The sequence below is a fragment of the Hippoglossus stenolepis genome, chromosome 1, assembly GCF_022539355.2.
Source record: "Hippoglossus stenolepis isolate QCI-W04-F060 chromosome 1, HSTE1.2, whole genome shotgun sequence".
Taxonomy (NCBI): Eukaryota; Metazoa; Chordata; class Actinopteri; order Pleuronectiformes; family Pleuronectidae; genus Hippoglossus; species Hippoglossus stenolepis.
This window is the reverse complement of record NC_061483.1, coordinates 5,022,662-5,043,908: the sequence shown is the minus strand read 5'-3', so window position 1 is coordinate 5,043,908 and position 21,247 is coordinate 5,022,662. Positions and strand designations below refer to the sequence as shown.

Genomic DNA, 21,247 nt, shown 5'->3' with positions numbered 1-21,247 from the left:
ATTTCACAACAAACACAAAATATCTAATGTTAGAAAAATCCTGTGTGGTGAAGTATTTTTGGGCAGTTGTACAATTAAAACCCTTTCTTAAAATAATTCTTTCAAATTCAAAATAAATTCCCAAGATGATTATGGGTGTAATTTGTTGTATTAATGGATTTCTCACAATACTGTATAAGTAAGTACATAAGTACAATAAGTATATTTTATAAATCCTTGTTATATTTCATAAATTCTTGTTTTTATTAGGAAACCAAAATCTGTATCTTATTTCCAAAAATGTGAGCCCGATCTACAGTTTATATGTTATACGACCGTACTTCAGTTTATACAGTTTTTATATCCATAAAACATTAAAACACAAAGGAAAACAAGTGTTTAAAATGTTATCTTCGAGAACAAATACAGGACTCAGGTTTGTATAAAAAAACAGTAATGGCTGGAATTTAAAATAGGATTTTAGTGGTTTTATTTTCAACCTACTCAATGGGAGAAAAATACACAAAATAAAACATTAACATGTAAAAATACTTGCAATGAGTCAATAATTTCCCCAATAAATTATAAACAGCTGCAGCTGAATACTAACTCAAATCAAGTCAAACGTGGTTATAAAAAGCACCTTTAAAACAATATTTTACCAAAGTCAAAAGAGCAAAATATAAAACACATAACATCCCAAATATTAATTTATTAAGCAAAAATAAAACTACTAAAACAACAATAAGCATAAAAATGTGTTCTCATACTGAGTTGAAAACAAATGACTAAAGTAATGTTAACATGAGATTAAAAACTGTGACGGGGCAAATTTAACATTCAGAGAAAACTGCAAAGATAAGATCTCCCCTGTTCTTCAACTTCGACCGGACCTGTGGTTGTGAACGATCTGAGACAGTCTGTAACTCGCACAGTGAAGAAAACTCCTCGGATGAAAGATGTCTGAATTTCTAAACCGTTTTCACAGTGGGGAATAAAATGATTTACTTGATGAGCCTCAGTTGTCCTCATTTGAATATATGACATTATTACAACATGGATCGGAGAAGATTCTTGGTTTGTAACGTGCATGTGAACAAACCAAAAAGCTTGAAGCACAAAATAAACTTGTCAGTATGGGAGCGAGCAGATAACGAGTGTATGTCACTGGAAGTTAAATCAGGATTTGTTATTATTAAGAATGGAGACTCAAGGTTCATCTTATCGTCAGGGACAGGATCCTAACTCCATGAACAAAACATAAAACATGATATCTACAGCATTCCTGCTGAGGCCTTCACACCTCAGATCAACCTTCTGTGAGACATTACTTTGTTCAGGCTTAGTAAGTGTCAAACACAATATCCCTGTTGTGATGAAGTATATGTACTGTGTCACTGTACTTCAGCACATGTATCGGTAGTTTACTTTTGGGAACTTAACAACAAATATAACAAATATCTTCACGTTCTACTCTCTTTTTTACAATAGATGTGTAATGGACTTTGGAACAGACCCCAAAACTCAGCCATTACTTATTATTACATTAGGCACAAATTTCCTGACACACATTAAATGAAATTAGTGGCAAATAAAGAAAAAAAGAGAAATGTGGTAAGAAAGTGATCAAGTCTAAAACAAAATAACAGCTCAGCTGACGCCACATTAAGTACATTTCATTTTTTACATTTAATTTCTTCAAAATATAACAGATGACAGCTGAAACAGTGACCGTGCTCCAACACTAGATGGCAGTGGCGCTTCGATTTGACACAATTCTGCTCGGTGCAGCAGAGCGAAGAAGAAAAGCGGCCAATCAGGAGCAGCCCCCAGCGCCGATGCGGATATCCGGGATCCTGTCACCGAGCTCATTCTCCCAAATTTTGCACTTTGACTTCTTCTCGGCTCTTTAACCCCGCAGCTCGCAGACATGTCGTCCAGCGGAGAAGTCGTGTTCCGGGCCCTGGAGACGCCGCTGCTCTGCCTCGGGGCGGTGACCGCGGCCTGGTTCTCTGTGTGCACCGTGTGCCGGCTGCTGACCGGCTTCAAGCTCTGGGTCCTGGGCAACGGGCGCCTGGTGTCACCCAGCAAACTGGGGAAGTGGGCAGGTGAGACACTGGAGCGCGTCAGCTGCAGGTTCCCCTCAGTCACTGAGCCTCAATTCAAAATCTTCTTATAATTAATAAGTTTCTGCTACAGCTTCATAGTGGAGGTTAGCACGACTAGCTTCAAACTTTATCTCTTCTAGTCAGTGGGAAATTAATAACTTTCTGCTGCTGAAGTTAGCATGCTAACAGTTAGCCCTGCTGCTGCCAATTATAAGAAACTCAATTTACTCAGCATGATAATAAATAATCATGATAAACTTTTGTTTTTCTTAGAACTTGTTATATTGCTACTGACGAAAATTATATTTAAAACTACTGACACTGCTTTGGCCAAAACCTTAATAATAATAATAATAATAATAATACATTTAATTGTAGGCCCCTTGATACAATGTACCACAAAGGTCAATAAAATTAATAGTGAATAAAACATTATATATTGTTATTATCATGAAACATTAATAACAATAGTTTTGGGGTTGGAGGTTGTGGAAATTGAAGTCTCCTTCATCATGACACTTGTATTCATTAAGACGATCTCAAGTCTCTAATTGTAAATGTCAGTGTGAAAGAAAGGTGAATGGATTCCTCAGTTTGTAACGCACAGTCGGCAAAAGCTGATCAGTCTCCTACAAATGTTACTTCATTCCTAATAAAGGGTTTTACAATAAGTCACACAATATAATAAGTGTTGGTAAGCTATTGATAGAAATAGGCTAATGGATTCCTCAGTTTCTAATTAACCATCGGCATAATTAGTCAAGTCTCCTGTAAATGTTTATAAATCTGTAATAAATTGCTCCACGTTATCGTTAGTTTACATTTTGAAAAACTGTTAATAGTAATAATTGTTAATAAGCTGTTTGGAAATGAGTTGTGGTTCAGGTTTTCCAAAAACCTCGATTCAAACAGTCCATTGCAGGTGAAGTCATATCACAAGTGTTTGTTTATGAGCTGTAATCAATTCCATTATTAACAGTTAATAAATCACTTAAGGATTTATTTTGGGATGCTTCCTGTACCGATGCACGTCAACAGTTTTATTATTTTATCATTCATAAAAAATCTCTAATTCACAAAACTCAGAATAACGTTTAGTATCAAATCTAACATTCTGCAACACGTATTTTACTGTTTATACCTAGTGTCCAACAGCATTGAGTTCCTATCAAAAATCCTTTAAACGTAGCTGTCAGATACATAATATACCTTTTTAGTATTTCAATTTCATGGTCCAAAAAACATTGAATGTACCAACAAATCTCTCTTTTTTATTAGCCATAGATAACGGACCATTGAGCAACGAAGGTCTGAGGGTTTGGACCAACCTGCCTGATGGACTGAGATTAGGAGAGAGTGTAAAACGATAACACTTCTATTATTACTCATAACATCTCTGTAGATGTAGATTCATTTTCTTTGTTGGGCCCCAAAGAATTTATAGTTCTATTCAATGTGAAAATATGACTGAGTTTGTGGGTATGGCTGTATGGCAGTGTAATCTGACCCAACAAATCAGCAGTAGTTTGCTGTTGCATAATAAGTTTGTTGACTGTACTCTGACTGTTTCAGAGTATTTCATAGTTCAAACTGATAACAGCAGTGCCCTGCAGTCTGAAGCACTTGTTACAACACCCTACGTCTTCTTTGTCCCAGCAACAGCAGACTACAGGGTCGGTCGTTTGGTTTGCGTGACAAGACGTAAAGAATGGTCAGCACCTTGTCGTTGTATGTAAACTGTAGGAAAACCTTGTCGGTGGATTATGGCTCGAGGGGATTATCAAATCAGACGTAATAGCATCCATCTGTCCTTCCTGCTCGCCCACTGAACCTTGAGGTTTGATCAAACCACCACGATGGATTTGATGTCGGCCAGTGTGACGTTCAAGGTTCACGTCAAAACAGAAAAGAGCACAAACTTATCATACTAGAGTGTAGATAGTGTTTTTGGTTGTAGCCATATTAACTGAATCATATACAGTGGAAATCCCAAGGTTCAGAACAAAATACTTGTGAATAGTAGAGTCAGGCCGATGTGGATTTTTTTTGAGGCTGATGCCAATATTAGGAAGTGAGATAACTGTTTGAACACAAGCAAGTTCATTTGCCTTTGTACACATTTACATGTACTACTGATTATAGATATAGGTGTGCTTTAAACATACAAATTCAATCAAATACATAGAACTTGAATCAAGAAAATATACATAATTATTTTTAAAGTAAAATATAAATGCACATCTTTTGTGCATTGTTTATTCTGTAAAATAAGTTTTCATAATGGCAAATATAAACAATTTAACAATATGTCTGTGAAAGGCTAATGTCGATAAATCAGCCGGGTTTTAGTTAAAAGTCAGTTTGGGGTAATTCTGCAGTTTATATTTACCAGTCCTGAATCGTGTGTGTGTGTGTGTGTGTGTGTGTGTGTGTGTGTGTGTGTGTGTGTGTGTGTGTGTGTGTGTGTGTGTGTGTGTGTGTGTGTGTGTGTGTGTGTGTGTGTGTGTGTGTGTGTGTGTGTGTGTGTGTGTGAGAGAGAGAGACTTGGCTCCTCAATATTAGATTTTTATGTTTTGTCAAGATTCACCACTAAAATGAGCGTTTGAATCATAATGGTAAATTCCGTGCAGTGTTTTTCAGCCTGTATCGTCTCATCAGTCTGAGGATAAATCCAAATGTTTTGAATATTGCGAGCTGAAGTTGTCTTTGATCTTTTTATGTACGCAGCCCAAAATGGAAAGGTATCAGAAGGGGGGGTATTTTTGGATTACGCATGCGAATTGAATCAGAAAATGCAGCGAGCCAGAGGAGCTGGTTTGCCTCGAGTGCTATTTTCATTCACAAACTTTGTGTCGCTGAAGTGGACTGGATTGGGTGGACAGCCGGATTATGTAACAGGACCGGAGCCATTCATGAATGAGTTTCACATGAGACACAGGATCCTCAGGATTCTGGTTCACTGACGCCCACAACTCGTGTGTGTGTGATAGTATTGTGGAGCGCCGGCGCCGAGCTGGAGTGTATTGTAATAATAATGCAGCTAGTTTATAATGAATCAAGTTAATAATAATATGTCTTTGACTTTCCTGCTGATTTTCCCTGAAGCCAGATGGGAAAAGCAGCAAAGTCAACACATTTTCCAAGTTTGCACCAGACGGTTTTTGCCATTCTATGCTTGAAAAATGATCAAACCAATAATCAATTATCAAACTAGTTGCTACTTAATATTCTGTCGGTTAATTGATTAAACCTTTAGGTCTTCCCCAAAGTCCCTGTAGCTCATCTTCTGAACAAGGATAAAAACTGTATTCTTGAGAGGTCTTCCCAATGTTTGCCTCAAAGAGAAAATATTTATTTTAAAGAATAAACAAACAATTCTTAGAATAAATGTATCTGTAACATGATTTTTCATCCTAATATCAGTCCATTTGCAGTTATTGGGGCAATATCCACAGCCAGTCATTTTTGTATGGGCGTGTTTACTGCACCGTTAACTCCACTAGAGGAAAGAAACCGAGAGTAAAGTAAGTAGGACAGTCGCAGGATGTTGTTGTATATTTGTTTAGACTGTTTGCTGAGCCGTCTCTTCAATTCTCTCCTGCACTGTCGTATTTATTACCACTTATTAAAGCAACACTATACGGTAGACAGGGATTATTATATAACTGCTTGTACAGAGAAGAATCTGCAACCTGGCAAAAACGTCATCACGTCTTCCTTTAAGCACAGACGGTGTAAAAAAGCTGATCTCGTCCTCATCCTTCAATCTTGTTTAACAATTACATGATGTGGACGTTTGGTATCAGCTCCATCCCCCAACTGCGTGAATTAGCGCCGTCGCCAGAGCACCTAGCCAACCTAACCTACATTTGCAAAAGATGGCAGATCCTAAAATAGACCTCGTTTTATTTGAGTGAAGGGATCATGCACTCAGCTGTAAAAGCTTTCTCCCCCCCTCCTCCCTGCTCTGACTGCAAAAAGAGTTCATTCTTAAAACGACAAAAAATAACCCAGCCCATGTTCTCTTCATCATTGTGCCTGCAGACTCTCCCTCACTCTCCCCTCCTCTTCCCTGTGCTATTTTTAGTTGCCCCCAGGATCCCCCATGTTCGTGTTTGTCATTTTCTCCCCCGCCCTCCCCGCTCCCTTCTGTTTGGCTCTGCTGCAGCCCCAGAGGATGCTTGGCACCTCGGCATCATCTGTACGCAGGAAGATCACATGAAAGGGAGATGGGTACGGCAAAGGGTAGAGGCGGATGAGTAAGAGGAGGAATGAATAGTATTGTCGAAAAAATCAAATATTTGCTTAAAATAAACAATTATTTCTGCTGTGTTGATTTATGGTAGATGCAGCAGATTTTATAAAAACACTGACAGTCAGGTGTGTAACACTCAGCGACGAGACAGAGAATTTATAATATTAAAAATGTTAAATGTTAAACGATATAAACCTACATCATATACTGTGTCTGTTCAATGATTTTCATTCTAAAATGTAGAATATGGCGTGTAACTTAATTTATGGATGCACTAAATCGTCCGTATTGATTGACACATTGTGGCTGATTCTGACCCTTTTAAGCAGATCAGATGTTTGCCTTGATGTGAGTAGTTCATATCTTTACTCAGCCTCTTAGCAGAATGCTTCATAGTCTAGAGTAGAATAAAATGAAATACAAAACCTTAATTGTCATTGTACGAAAATAGAACAAAATTATGAGTGCTACTCCTGGTTGGTGCGTAAAAGTTAAACAAGAACACATTGCAAACATGATATTACACAGAGATGTTCCAATGTAGGTACCAGCAAATACCGTATGTAATATGGGTTTTACTGGTGTTGCCGATTACATCAGCAGCGATCTCATAAAGCATATGGTGTCTGATTGGTACTCGATTGCACTGACTTTTCTAAACCTTGCGAACACTATTTAATAAAGCCAAGAGCTTAAAAGCTCCAGGAGCAAACCTTTCAGGTGCCACTGTTTAGCGCTGCCACTCCGACTGATGTGGTTTGACCCGACCGACCCACCTATTCCCATCTTAAGTGCACTTCACTCTCAGAAGTCGACCTAAACCACAATACTAAACACAATCAGACAACATGAAATGGGAGCAGAGTAATAATTACACATAACTGATGCCTTAAAACAAAAAGGGAAATAACAACACATGAGTTTAAACAAGCTTTCCTCATTTATTTATTTATTTATTTGATAGGTACAGAGCATGTTAATGAACATCAGTATAAAAACACTACCATGTTAAAATGTCCAGATTCTATCAAGCATTCTAATTTACATCTAGCAACAACATACAGAGACAAATATAAACATCGCAGGAGTAAAAGAGGACATAACACAGCGTATCCAATCAGAGCAGGTTACACTGGGACATATTGTTCTGTCTCTCCATCCCATTCCCCATCCACGTTTTTGTGTTATCTTTAGCCCGAGATATGATGAATAGTTGCTTCTGAAAGATGGGAATTGCTATAAATAGACCTGCTGCCGCTGCTGCTTTTTGTGCCATGCAGTTCCAGGGCATCCGTTCGCTCGACTGCCGCCGATGACAGAGAGGACCTCACTTCCCCTCTCCTCTCCTCTCTCCTCCCTCCCTCCCTCCCGCTCTGTTTGTCCTCCCCCTTCACCTCAGCTGCTCTCTACGTGCCTCGTCCTGCGGTGCGTCTGTGTGCGTTCAGCCCTCTTCCCTTGACACTCGATGTGTTTTATTCGTCTAAACCCTTTTGTGCTCACAGATTGTTGGTGGGGTTTTTTTACGCCGCATTCCCCCGGTATCGCTCGAGAGTAGAATTGTCTACAACCCTGACATCTTTATCACCGGATTTCTCTGGTGATAATGTTCCTGTAGGTGGCGCTGTTTATCTATTCCTCCTCGGTGGCTGGCACTGCTTTGTTTTCCTGCAGCTTTTGCAGTGTTTAAAATGTCCCCTGGTCTTTTTGTTTTGACTTCACACCAAGGAAAATAAAAAAAAACCTCATTAATAAAATCTATTTTTATGCGTCTAGAGCAGGAAATGAAAAACATCCCCGGCCTCAAATTTTTTAATATTCTCTCCTGTGGAAATCAGCTGAAGCTTGGACTCTGAAATAAGCTCTAATTGGGAAGGTGTGGTCAGGAACACACTGTTTAAACATAGTCTGTGTTTACAGCCAATATCAAGGACAAATACAGACATTCATTAAACATGTGGCCATTTATTTCATATTGCAAATAATATGCAGACAATCATTGTCTACATGCTTTTGTCTAAGTTTGGCTCCTGTGCTCTTTATGTTTTTGGAAAGGCTACATCGAGCAAAGCCCTGCAGCCAAGTCCACGATATTTAGTGGGAAAACTTTCCTGGAAAGCGGAGCCGGTTGTAGCAACAGATAAATACTATATGATATCATGGTTTGGTGTAATGTCTTTGTGTCCAAATACTTTTGACCATGCACCAGAAGACTTTCATGTTCTTGTGGCAGACTCTCAGTATTCACTGTGTATAGACGTCTTTTGCATTCAGTATATTGATCTAGTACAAATATTAATTTGAGGATTCGATATTGGAAATAATGTCCCATTAAAGGTTTTGTCTGTGTTCTTTTTTCATCTAATTTATATCTGTGTTAATCTTCTCATCCTACAGTCTGGATCCGTCCCGATAGAAGTGAAATAATGTAGAAATCTAAGAATATACAAGGGCAACGTAACTTCCTTTTAGCCAAATCAGCTCTTACTTTAACTTCACAAACTAAAATCACACTAATCCAGTTTCTATCTCTCTGTTTCCCCCCCCCTCTCTAGTTGTGACAGGAGCCACAGATGGGATTGGGAAAGCGTACGCAGAGGAGGTGAGAGTCTTCACCTGCAGCAGCGACACAAGAGGGAGTTGGGCAGTTTTCAGTTTCTGTTCCAGTCAAGCACGCTCCCTTTCATTTAGTGCCACATCTGCTTATGAGACTTTCTGAGTATAAGTGATGTTTCAATATAATGTTTCTCCCACTCGACACTGATTCCGATAAGTGGACTTTGTGTCAGCGGATGACAAGTCCTGATCCGATACCAGTGCATTGGCAGAACAGCACAATTGCTTCTGAGTTCTTCTGAGTTCTGATTCTTCTGAGTATAAAAGGAAGCGTGACTAAAGGCCAAGTTAAAGACACGTGTTGTTCTGCTCCCTCTGTTCAATATGTGTGTAAGCACATGCATCACCTCGCGTTGACGTGATCTTTGTGTTTGCAGCTCGCCCGCAGAGGCTTTGGAATCGTGCTGATCAGCCGCTCTCAGGAGAAGCTGGATGAAGTATCCAAGTGCATCTGTGAGTTTTACACATGTTGATTTTTTTATTTATTCATCATTTTTTTTTAAACATGCTGCGTAAATACAGACAAACATGTTGGCAGACATGGAAAATGAAGGGAAGGTGAAGTGTTTCATATAAATCGCTGTGATATACAGTGTCTACCTCAATATTACTCAGTTTAATCCATCAGTTGAAGTAATCCCACCTCCTGCAGTCAAGGGAAATCAACAGCACCTGTGGTCCGGAGGCACAGGACTAATACAGTTTATGTGTTAAGTATGACAGCAGCTTGACTGGAGTTCAGTCTTCATGATCCATGCAGCCGTACAGCCTCATCTATCCCGAACCTGAAACGTTGCATCCATATTGCACTGTGTAATAGTCCAGCAGAGCTAAATGACTGGCGAATAAATGATATTGCATTGAATTGCGTGTTTTGCACGAGTGATCCTTCACCGAATGGAGTTTCCAGCAGGACCCTTATGCTTTTGGCAATGAGGCAGTAAAGCCTCCTGCTGGAGCTGAAAGTGAATCTGTCCAATTAAATGAACTCTTTCTCCTATGGGACGGATTTCCTCATTGATGATGAGGAATTATTTCAGGGTTTAATCGTTTTCCTTTGCCCTGCTCTTACCTTTTTCTAAGTGACTCTTTCTCGCTAATAGGTTTCTGGTATCTTTTATTGTTTCTCATATATTCGTATAAACAAACTAAATAAAAATCTTTATGTACATTCGTGCCCTCAGCGAGCAAATGTGGCGTGGAGACTAAAACGATCGCAGCAGACTTCAGTGCCGTCAACATCTACTCTAAGATTGAAGAAGGACTCGCAGGGCTGGAGATCGGTATATTGGGTAAGAATGCAGCAGGTGCTGGGGCCACCTCACCTGTCATTATATTATATGAAGTCTGTCATGTGAAACAGAGAATTGATTTTTAACCAAGGTCACTTAGACGTCAGGAATGCTTTAGTTTTTCATATTATCATAAAGGTGGACTGACTTCTTTAGCCCTCTGCTGCCCTCTGTAGATTGGAAAGAGGTATTCCACTCTGAGTTTCTCATTTAAATCAATGTAATCTTCCCTCTCATCCATCACTTTGTCAAATTATATTGTATTTGAAATGACACGGTGCTGTTTTCTTTCTCTTGTTAACAGTGAACAATGTTGGAATATCTTACTCTTACCCTGAATTTTTCCTGAATGTTCCCAATCTCGACACTGTAAGTTGAAGGTTTATCGCTTTTTCCATTTTCTATGAATGTATAAATAATTATATCACACAGGCTTATAGAGAATATAGATGGAACCAATCTCCAGAAAACATCTAACCGCACAAAGGCAGATTAAAGCAACAATATTCAACTTCTTTACCTTAAAAAATGAGTTTGATGGTTCAGTGACGTGTGTTGCTCTAATTTAGAATAGAATTAACAGAATTAATCACCACTTGTGGCTGCAGAGGGCGCTGTCGCCCAGTAAATGTTACACAGTGTTGCTTTAATAATACATTATCAAATATACATTAACTACTAATAATAGTATGTCTACCTTTCAGTTAACATTAGCCACCATAGGCTACTGGTCATATTGGACTAAGCAGCAGAATCTGATGTAATATAGTTCATTTTACTTCTTAGATGTTTAACATTTCTTTTTTATGAGGAGGTTTGTTCTTCTCAGAAGTGACATTGTGAACATCCTTTACATTTTCAGGTGATAATTCAATAAACATATTGTGCTTTAACAAACCACAAGATAACAGCTCTTATATCTACTGTTGAATGAATATATTCTCCACGTTCTGAGCATTGACACATGTAAGTAAATGTATAGACACACTGTCCAAATTGTGTTAATGCTCCTGTTCTTCTTGTTTCAGTTCATCGACACCATGGTCAACATTAACATAACATCAGTTTGCCAGGTAAGTGTCATTATTTTGAGAATTAATGAGGCTTTTTGAGACCGAGCCACAAAATACAAGATTTTTTTGAGAAAATCAAACCTTAAAAACTACATCCTCCACGTTTATACATAGTAGAGGCAATTTGGCAGTGATCAAAGTCTTGTCTGTGTCCAAAAATATTAAGAGAATGCCTGAGTGTAAGGTGTGAAAATGAAATAGAGCGGAGATGATCTTGAATAAGTGATGCAGTCTGTACAACATGTACTTTGTCGTGTCTCTCGGTGATTTCTCGGTTCCCCATGAGTAATGCTTGTCCATGTTTTAGATCCACTGTTGCTGTTGTTACACACACCAACACACACGCACACACAAACACACGATGACAAAAAGCGTAGTAAGCCACTCTTCTCCCTCCTCCATGTTCGCCTGCTCCCAGAGCAACAGCTAAAGTCCACCCACTCTCTTAATACTTAATTTATGTCATTCAATATTTCTTTAAACGGCTCCCTCTGCTATCATTATCGGTCCCTTGCTCTCTTTGTCTTCCGTCCCCAACCACTTCTTCACACACAACCCACACAGACACACACAAGTTTACAAATGTGCGCGCACTCCTCGACACACTTGTCGACAACCCACACACGTTAATAGAATTTTCCGTCCTTCTAATGCTTTTGCTCTGGTTCTCACACTCTCTCTCTCTTTCCTTCTTCCCTTCTCGTTTCCAGATGACTCGTCTCGTTTTGCCTCAAATGGTGGAGAGGTGAGTTTGTAAAAATCATATCATTAACCATAACTAATTGTAATCAGGGTAAAAGTTAGAAATGAATCCTGATATTGATTTGAAGTCATATGGCCCAGCCCTATTGACTGTCCAAAAAACCCCTTTTGAATGAATCTAATATTATAACTAGCTTCCAAATTGTTTATTTTTGCAGTGAGGGGTTAAAAATTACAGGATTATTATTAGTTTTGGGGAAATAAAACATCTGTACTTATTGTAATTAAGTACAAAGTAAATATCTGAATTACAGCAAATTTTCCTTTCGTCTGATGGTTTTTAGACTTTAATAGCTGATGAAAAATCAGTTTAGCGAAGCCTTCCCTCTCTTGGCCGTCGTACCCGTACCAATGGATTTATTTCTCAGTATATTCCTCCTTGGGTTTGGATGGAATATTGTCTGACGGCTCCACGGGCCGAAGCAAAAATATCATCAAAGTGTAAATATTTAAGTATTGATGTTCCTGTGTGTTCTATCATATCAATATCTACCAGCTCCTCTTTGATGTGCAACAAGAGCAGTTTGGGCTCAGCTTGCCAGCGCACACAGCACCGATCTCTCTTTTCATCCAGGGATTGATTTCAGAGTGAAGTGTTTGTTGCATGTCCCCCTTGTCTTTCTTACTTTTATTTTTTTTTTTCAGCATAAAACAACATTTGCTTTATATCCTTGTGTCTTGCAGGAAGAAGGGGGCCATCCTCAACATCTCCTCCGCCAGTGGGATGTACCCTGTTCCTCTTCTCTCTGTCTACTCTGCCTCCAAGGTAATTTCAACACATGGCTGTGACCTTTTCTTCAACTGTAATATATAGATGCCTCCCTGCATCATTAGGGATTTACATCACAGCATATATATATATGGTCCACGAGGGGAAATCTATCTTTGTACTCATGTTGTGAATTATTCCGTGTAATTCACCAACATGCATCGAGGCAGAACCGAACCACCGTCATGGACAGATGTTAGTTCAACATTTATTTAGATGTATGGACACAGTGAGGGATGGTCCCTTTTCATATCTGCTGTTTTAATTGTTGAATTGAATATAAACAAGTCGGTGACTAACTTGTGTCCCGAGGTATCCCACCTATTAAAAGTGTTTATAGGGAGCATGTGGCATCATAATGTTTTATAAGTGTCTTATGTGTGTTTGTTATCTTAAAAAACAACCTGCTGTTCACACTTTCAGCTGATTAATGTGCTTGTGTCTTAATACTGGGTCATGTTTACACACTAAATCCCAGTTTGGTTGAAAAGTGCATCTGAAATACGTCCAGGGTGAACCTCTGGTTTAATGCTCAATTTAATGATCTTTACAAATGTACATGAACTCTGTTTGCACATATTTTCTTTTTGACAGCTTTTGTGTTGAATATCTTCTTCTCTCTTTCTCTAAGAATCAAAATCTCTTCTTGGCGTAAGGTGTATAGTTATAGTTTTGTCCTTATGACCTGCTTGTGTCTTAAATAGGCGTTTGTGGACTTCTTCTCACGAGGACTGCAAGCTGAATACAAGGGCAAAGGCATCATCATCCAGGTAAACCATGAACCAACTTCAGTTCTTCTGCTGAACCCCCACATGTCTGGTGGCTCATAACTTTAATTAAAAATGTAATTTGAAGAAAAAAGCCTTCAGTTCAAACGAAACACATTTTATGTAACCAGATTGATTCCTTCTTTTTTGTTCCAGAGTGTTCTGCCATTTTTCGTTGCAACCAAGATGAGTAAAATCCGTCGGGCTACGCTGGACAAGCCCACTCCGGAACGCTACGTCACAGCCGAGCTCAACACTGTGGGGCTCCAGACCCAGACCAATGGATACCTGCCCCACGCCATCTTAGTAAGTGTGGATATGAAGTGGTTGGAGTAAAGAAAAAAGAGACGAATTGTCTAATATCTCTTCAGATCTTGACATTTTCAGATTTCGATTGTCATAAAATAGACCCAAATTTGTTTTTAAAATATTAAATTAGCTGCCTCTTCATGCAAAATAGTCGTCTATTTCAAACACCAGAAGTCAAGTTAATTCATCCGTCATATTCATTCGTTTCGAAAAAACATGTTTAAACAAAACATGAACGAGAACAAACAACAAAAAAAAACACATCACAGCTACATCCCATAAATATTTAATCCATTTTTTTTTTTAAAGAACATTTTAAATTTGATCAGGGTGACACGTTTTCAATTCGTCACTGCAGTTGTTCCATAATTCAACTCCCTTGATGGACTTCAAACACTTAAAGTTCCTACACAACCTCATTGTAGTTCCGACCTTTTTTAGGCTTTTTATTAAATGTCTTTGCGACGACTGTTGTTAAGAACGCTGACATGTGATGGAAACTGACACTGGCCACAGAAAGTGACTCAAGATCTGCTGACGGTGCCTCAGCCGCAGGACAATTATTCATTTGTACACTGAAGTCTATTGTAGCCTAAAACAACTGAAATTAACCTTGAACCTTTTAAGCAACCCGAATGGCTGTTTGAGGGTAAAGCCAGCACAACCGCATCATATAGTGGTTTAATTAAACACAACTGGTGTCTCTGCCGTTTATAGATCTGGTGCAGCGTTGCACTAATCAAAGGCAGCGGAGGTCTGTAATGACAACGGCACCGAAAACCTCATCAGGCTGCAACTCCGCTTAATACAAAAGAGCCTCGGAGCGGCTCATCTCCATTCACTGAATTAATTTTGTGTCAACAGTTGCTCACGCGTCTGTCAAAAGGTAAACATCCTCTGAAATAATGGAGTGGGATGTTTCACTACCTTGCAGCAGTGCCTGCATCCTAACACTGTTATTTCTCTGTAGAGACATCAGAGCATCAGGAATGAGACAGAAAACCTTGTTCCCGTTTCTCTCTTTAGCAGAGGTCACACAGAACAGTCCCCCTTGAGTTTCTTCATCTTGTGTTTGACCTGAATGTCAATGATCGTGTTTATTATACATATCAACAGCAGCGGCATGAATTACAATATTCATGAGGTCAATAAATCATACACAAAGCTTTCGTTGTTCCTGTGCAGTCCAGTGTCGATAAGGTAAACGCGGCACAGATCTTTCCCGTCATCACCTCCCCGTGTTTCACTAAACCACCGGCTGCAGACGAGTCGTGTCCGTCATTATTATCCGATAATCCCCTCAAACTGTGCAGCGCAGCTCGGCCCCGTTTTCCAGTAATAATCCACAGTTCACCGGTCTCTAATTTAGATTGTTATCTAACTGCAGTCTGGAGCCTTCTGCATATTGAGAAGATTAATTTATTCTGTCACCTTTACTGTACATAATTTGTTTTTACATCTTAGACCTAAAGTAGTAATTAAATGTATGTGGAAGTTAGAAGGCCTCTCCCCAAAATGAATACAAACCCAAATTAAATCAAATCAAGGCACATTTATTTATGCAGAGTTTGTTCGAGGTGTTTAACAAGCAAAAGATCCAGGCAAGAGTAAACCCAAAATTGATTAAGATAAATAAACATTTTTGGAAGTCTTTCTCTAATGACTACAGTGGGGGGGTGTTTTAGCTCCAAGGGAAACTTCTAACTTTGAACACTGGTCACCACTATCTGACAACTCCCTGCAGATGTTACACTCAGCAAACCTAATGTTTTTAAGCCCAGAGCGCTGAGTCACTTGGAGAAAATACGCAGGGCCTTGAAATGAAGTCTGTGTTTAGATTGGAGCCAGAGCATAAATCTGAGAATTGTGTCGTCTCTCTTCTGATGTTGGTTGGTATTCAAAGCGAGTAGCAGCATTTTGAACGTGTTGCAACCCTCTAATGGTTTTAGTGGGGCGGCCAGTAATAGGTGCATTACAGTATTTCAGCCTTCAGGAGATAAACACTTTAGCTTTTCTAAATCTCGCCTGGGCACAAAGTGTCTTGATTAAAATGTGCTTTTAAGATCCTAGAGTTATGATTTTGACACAGCTTTGATGTGGGCACTCAAAAATAAATACAAATCTAAGATAACATCAAGATTTTTATCATGGGTTTTTTCGAGAATTATTTTGGTCTTATCTTTATTTATAGAGGGATGATTTGTTTTATTTTTCCTTCTCAAGGCACCGACACAGTGAGTTGATGGAACCAGAGTCATTTAATGAAAGTGCTGCATAGATCTGGGTGTCATCTGCGTGGCCATGGAAGGCATCCTTATGGATTAGAGAATTTAACCAAGAAGAAACAGGGAAGGGTTGAATAGGAGGGGGCCAAGAATGGATCCGTGTGGGACTCCAAATGTGGGACTTCTATAAGATGACAATATATCATCTGCCTTTATAAACATGAACTAAGACACCTTAGAACTATTCAATATCAAATGCAGGGATAAGACCCAATAACACCAGGAGAGTCAGACTCCCTGAATCATTATTTAGGCGAGTGTTATATAAAATCTTTGTGATATGATGAGGATGGAAACCTGACTGGAATCTATCATAAATTCATCTGCCTGAATTTTATTGATTTGATTTAAAACCTAATTTCTTAAAAATCTTTCTTATGAAGAGAAGATTAAAGAGACTTAATTGTGTAGTTGTGAAAAGTTGAAGCTTCCAGATTTCTCCTTTTCTTTTAGAAGCTTGACTAAAGCATCACTAACACTTTTTAGTGATGTTGGAAAAATGCCTGAGAGTAATGAGCCAATTACAATGTACAATAAATCCATTGCCAAAGAGATAAAAAGAGAAACACTTACAAATCATTTAAGATGCTGCATTAAAACAAGTTCGTCCACTTCTGTTTCAACTGTGCTAAACATTTCACACAGAAGTTCAGAAAAGAGTTTAAGTTGTGTCCTGTTTAGTCGAGTCTCACAACCAGGAAGCAAAACGTTGTCGTCGTCTCCCAGTAGAAGACTTCCTCAGTGTTTTTATCAACATTCAACCATTTTCATAATTTAAAAAAAAGAATGAAGCTTTTAAGTAAATTAGCATGAGGAATGGAAATAAGACAATTAAGAGGAAATCTATCTGTAATGAATTTAAAGTGGAAATGATAAGTCAACGGATGAACCATAAAACCGCTCCTCACTTAAGAAGAGGATTAAAGACCGTGGGGGGTTTCCTCAGAACACAATCAGCTGTTTTAACTGCCACACTGTGGAAGCTGCTGAATTGACACTACACTTAAAACATAAAAACGATTTTATTGCCGCTATTTAAACTGCTTACTATTGAACAATGCTGGAATTAGAAAGAAAAAAACCAAATGTAAATCTGGTGAATAAGTTCGGGGAGATAAGTTTTCCTTATTTTTGCAACTGACAACTACAAAGTTGTTTTGCGAAAACGCCCGAGGGGAAGCGTGCGGAAATGGAAATGTTCCGGTGATTTGTATGCAGGAGGTGCCGCTGCTGTAGAGATTTGTAAAACAGAGGGTGTAACTTCTCTCATGCATAATTTGAGAAGAGCACAGGTTTTAACACGGAGCCGAGGCTTGAATTTCCTTGTGCACAAACTCGCCTTTTTCCGACAGTCGTGGTGGCTCCTCTGGGTGTGGAAATTAATAATGAATGCTCATCTGTTATCTGTAAATGCCACCAGCTGACCATGTAATTTCTAATCTGAAGGGCTGGGTGACCACGGCTCTGCTGCCTGCCAAGATCCTCAACAGCTACGTGATGGGGATGGGGTTGTCCCAGCGCGCTCATTACCTCAAGAAACAGAAGCAGGGATAGAGCGAGCGGCAGCGGCTGCGAGCGGCAGCGGCAGACAGAGGGGACCATGTGTTAACGACTCGTCCAAACATCATCTTCATCATCATCTTGGACGACGAAGAGGGAATGTGACAGTTTCTGAACAACATCTACTCCCAACATCTATTCACAGATGATGTGAAGCTGTATCTGGCAACAGTTGTCAACAGTGTGTAAAATAATGAATAGTTTTTTTAACGATTGATCAGATATTTAACGAAAGACACATTAACAAGGAAACTAAAACCAACTTTGAGAACTAATCCTCTGGCGCTAAATCGTTATCGTAAATTAAATCTACAGGAGAAAGGGGAAGGTTGTAGAAAACGTGTGTGTTTGCTTGTGTGCGTGTTTGAGACTCGTAGGACGATGGACAGAGGCTTGTACTAACTGTCAACTCTTTCTAAATGACTTGAGCTAAGTGTTATAAAGGAGGGAAGACGGGTATTAAGATGTGATGTGTTTACAAACTCGATTTTCAAATTAAGTCCAACAACCAAATCTGCAAATGAGACCAATGAAATGATGTTTAACCTTTTGACTTTGTGTTTTAAAATCTACATGTATGTTGACTGTCAGTGTTCATATAGTTCGTCAGTAGTTTAGTCTCATGTTTCACTTGCCTGGGCTCGGATATCAACTCTTAAATTATTCTGTATTAATCCAAATGGACACTTTGTACCTAACGTTTTGCTAACACTACTGTTAAAGTGCAGCAGCTGGGGGAGTCAGTTCTAGTATTATTGCTTTTCTCTTGGAGCAGTGGCATTAGAGGTGTATTCCTTAAAGCTGGGAAGCAGAAAAGCTGAATATCTGGATGCTATTGTTATGTCCTGACGATGGAAAACTGCATCTGTCCATCCAGTCTACAATAAATATGCTTTTCAAATAACCTCACGCCGTCATCTGCCTTCTTATTTGCACCTATTGTGTTTGAAATCAGTTTGTAAGGGACAAATTTAAGGCTATTTTACACTGAGGCCTGAAGAGAGGGTTTTGCAAGGGGATGTAAAAAGTCTACATTTCAAACATCGGAATTTTAGGCATTAAAATGTGTTAATACATTAGATACTAGGTCCTAAATATGTTCAAGTCTTAATCATGTTGTCAAAGACTAAAGATGGACGACGTGTCGCCCTTTTTCTGGAAATGAAGCTAAAATACCCCAGATACAGACGCCGCCATCTTGTGTATTTGGAGTTTGGAAAGTAGCTATCTGGGTATGACTATGTGAGTCAGTCTTAGCTTTTACTAACATGGAGGAGGCGGGATTTATGACCCATACTGCTGCCAGCCACTGGGTGGTGATCTAGATGTGTTTGGCTTCACGTTTGAGGAGCTGTCATGTCGTCCATCTTTATTTACAGACTATGGTTAATGTTCATTTAAAGCTACTTCTATGCATAGTTTGTAACATCTCTGTGTGTTGTAGTTCATTCTCAGTCATGCAGGTATTACAACGCTGTAATAAAACTACAAACAAACACCTGCAGAATTAATCTGGATACACTCTGCTTGGATGTGGGAAAAACTACAGATACTGTCTCTGCCTGTGGTTTGGGAGATAACCTGGTGTAACGAGGGATACTCTCTACTCGGCTACTTCACCTTATCTTCACTTACGAGGAAGTTTAAGTAATTCAGGGACCTTGATATGACACCTTCATGTCTTGGTCTTAAAAAGTTAAACTTCTTGAAACCTGCAGTTAGGGTTAGGGAACAGTATTAGTTTTAATTTGGAACTGAATTTAGAGCCATATATTAAAATGTAAAGAGTGTATAATGTGTATTAAACTCAAGTATCATCTTTGTCATGTAGCCAAACACAACCAAAGTCCACAAACTCCACAAACATGTTCATATTTATGGTTATGTCCTTTTACAACCTTTTCAATATCAGCTCACACGACTTCCTCCAGTGATTCTGACCGTCCTCCGTCATTTTTCACAGCTCCCACAAATGTGCTGCTTTCTCATCTCTCCGCCTCTTCCCTCCCGAGCATCACCATCCAGTTCCCATGCCAACAGTTTCTGAGAGATCATTCCGGTGCGCAGGTATGGAAGCTGCGGAAATGTGTCATCGCTGAGGCTGTGGGAGGGAAGAGGAGCTCAGTGTGTGGAGGGATGCCCAAAGGAAGAAAGGAGTGGGTTGCAGAGATGTATATAAAGAGGAGCTCAGTGGTGCTGGAGTCCACTGCTCGATCAGACTCTCACACACACACACACACACACACACACTGTGCGTTCAGAGCGAAGAGCAAATTGGAAAAAAGGAGCAAAACAGGATCTTTCAAATCAAGCAGAAAACCTCAGGACTGAATATTAAACAGCTCTGATTGAGTCTTTTATACATTTTTTCAACTTTTTTTTGCATAATCTGTCCCACGGCAGAGGAGCAGCTGACCAGAAACAACAGATTTTTCAAACATAAGGGCTTTAAATCCTGCGTCGACTCCCGAGCTTCACTGTCGAAACAGCTCATCATCCGCACATTTGGGCCACCATTCATCATGGCGACCAGCATGGACACGCTCCCTGCCCATCTGCTGCCTTTGGTGATGGAGGAGTTCCCCCATTCTCTGGCCACGGCGTGCGTGTGCAGGGCCGGACGGCGGGAGCCACGCCTCCGCTGCGTGCAGTGTGGCATCATCGAGGAGGAGGAGGAGGACTGCTCCACCCTGGAGGAGGACCAAGCCCAGCGCTCCTTCCTGCAGACCGTGGAGAGCCTGAGGAGGAGCACCAGATGAGCTCCTCCAGATGAAGCTCTGGCACCACGCTGACACCTCTGACCCATTTGGCTTCCCTGCAAAACCGGTTCAGAGACCAGCAGATGTCCACGGTTTCACGGATGCAGACTGTGCTGACTTGGAAACCTCTGTGGGTGGCGATGGATGAGACTGAGCTGAGTCAGGACCCTCAGAACTGTGATGGAGCGAATAACAGTCGAAAGCTGCTGGCAGTGAAACGCTGTGTTTTATTCATGTTTACGAAGCAAATTTGCTTTTATTTATAGACATTTTCTCCAAAGGATTATTTTCTGTCATCTTGTTATTGTATTGATGCCACGATTGCTTTGCCTGCTGCTAAGATACATAAATCTGATGTTTCAGCATTTTTTGTGGTCTGTCTTCTCTTTTACTTAGAGAAAATAATGTTGACAACTCAAACAAACTTCATACATTAAGTTTCCTTTTCATTTTAATTCAAGTCCAATGCTAGAATCCATGTTTTGTTCAGGGGGGGAAATGTTTGGTTTGCAGAAATACATCAGACTGTTCCCGAGTTTCCATGTGGTGGCACTATTGACACACTTTCTTGAGACAAACAGCACAAACTGTGCAGTGCAACGCAAAACAGTCTCCCCTCCTGCTCCAGCCCACACATGCATATTAGCACCTGCAATCCTGAAACTACCCCCCCGATATAATTCAACTGTGAATAAAATTTGATTTACCCCGTGATT

General features: G+C 39.7%; 1 protein-coding gene across 1 annotated transcript; it reads left to right on the top strand.

The window, feature by feature from the left end:
* The first annotated feature begins 1,804 nt into the window (after positions 1 to 1,804).
* On the top strand, positions 1,805 to 18,676 carry hsd17b12b (hydroxysteroid (17-beta) dehydrogenase 12b). The gene is made up of 11 exons (XM_035161574.2): positions 1,805 to 2,087; positions 8,895 to 8,941; positions 9,333 to 9,408; positions 10,140 to 10,247; positions 10,552 to 10,616; positions 11,276 to 11,320; positions 12,031 to 12,065; positions 12,767 to 12,848; positions 13,556 to 13,621; positions 13,775 to 13,924; positions 17,659 to 18,676. Exons 1-11 carry the CDS (start codon positions 1,910 to 1,912, stop codon positions 17,764 to 17,766), a joined length of 960 nt encoding a protein of 319 aa, XP_035017465.1. The 5' UTR covers positions 1,805 to 1,909; the 3' UTR covers positions 17,767 to 18,676.
* Positions 18,677 to 21,247: the final 2,571 nt, after the last annotated feature.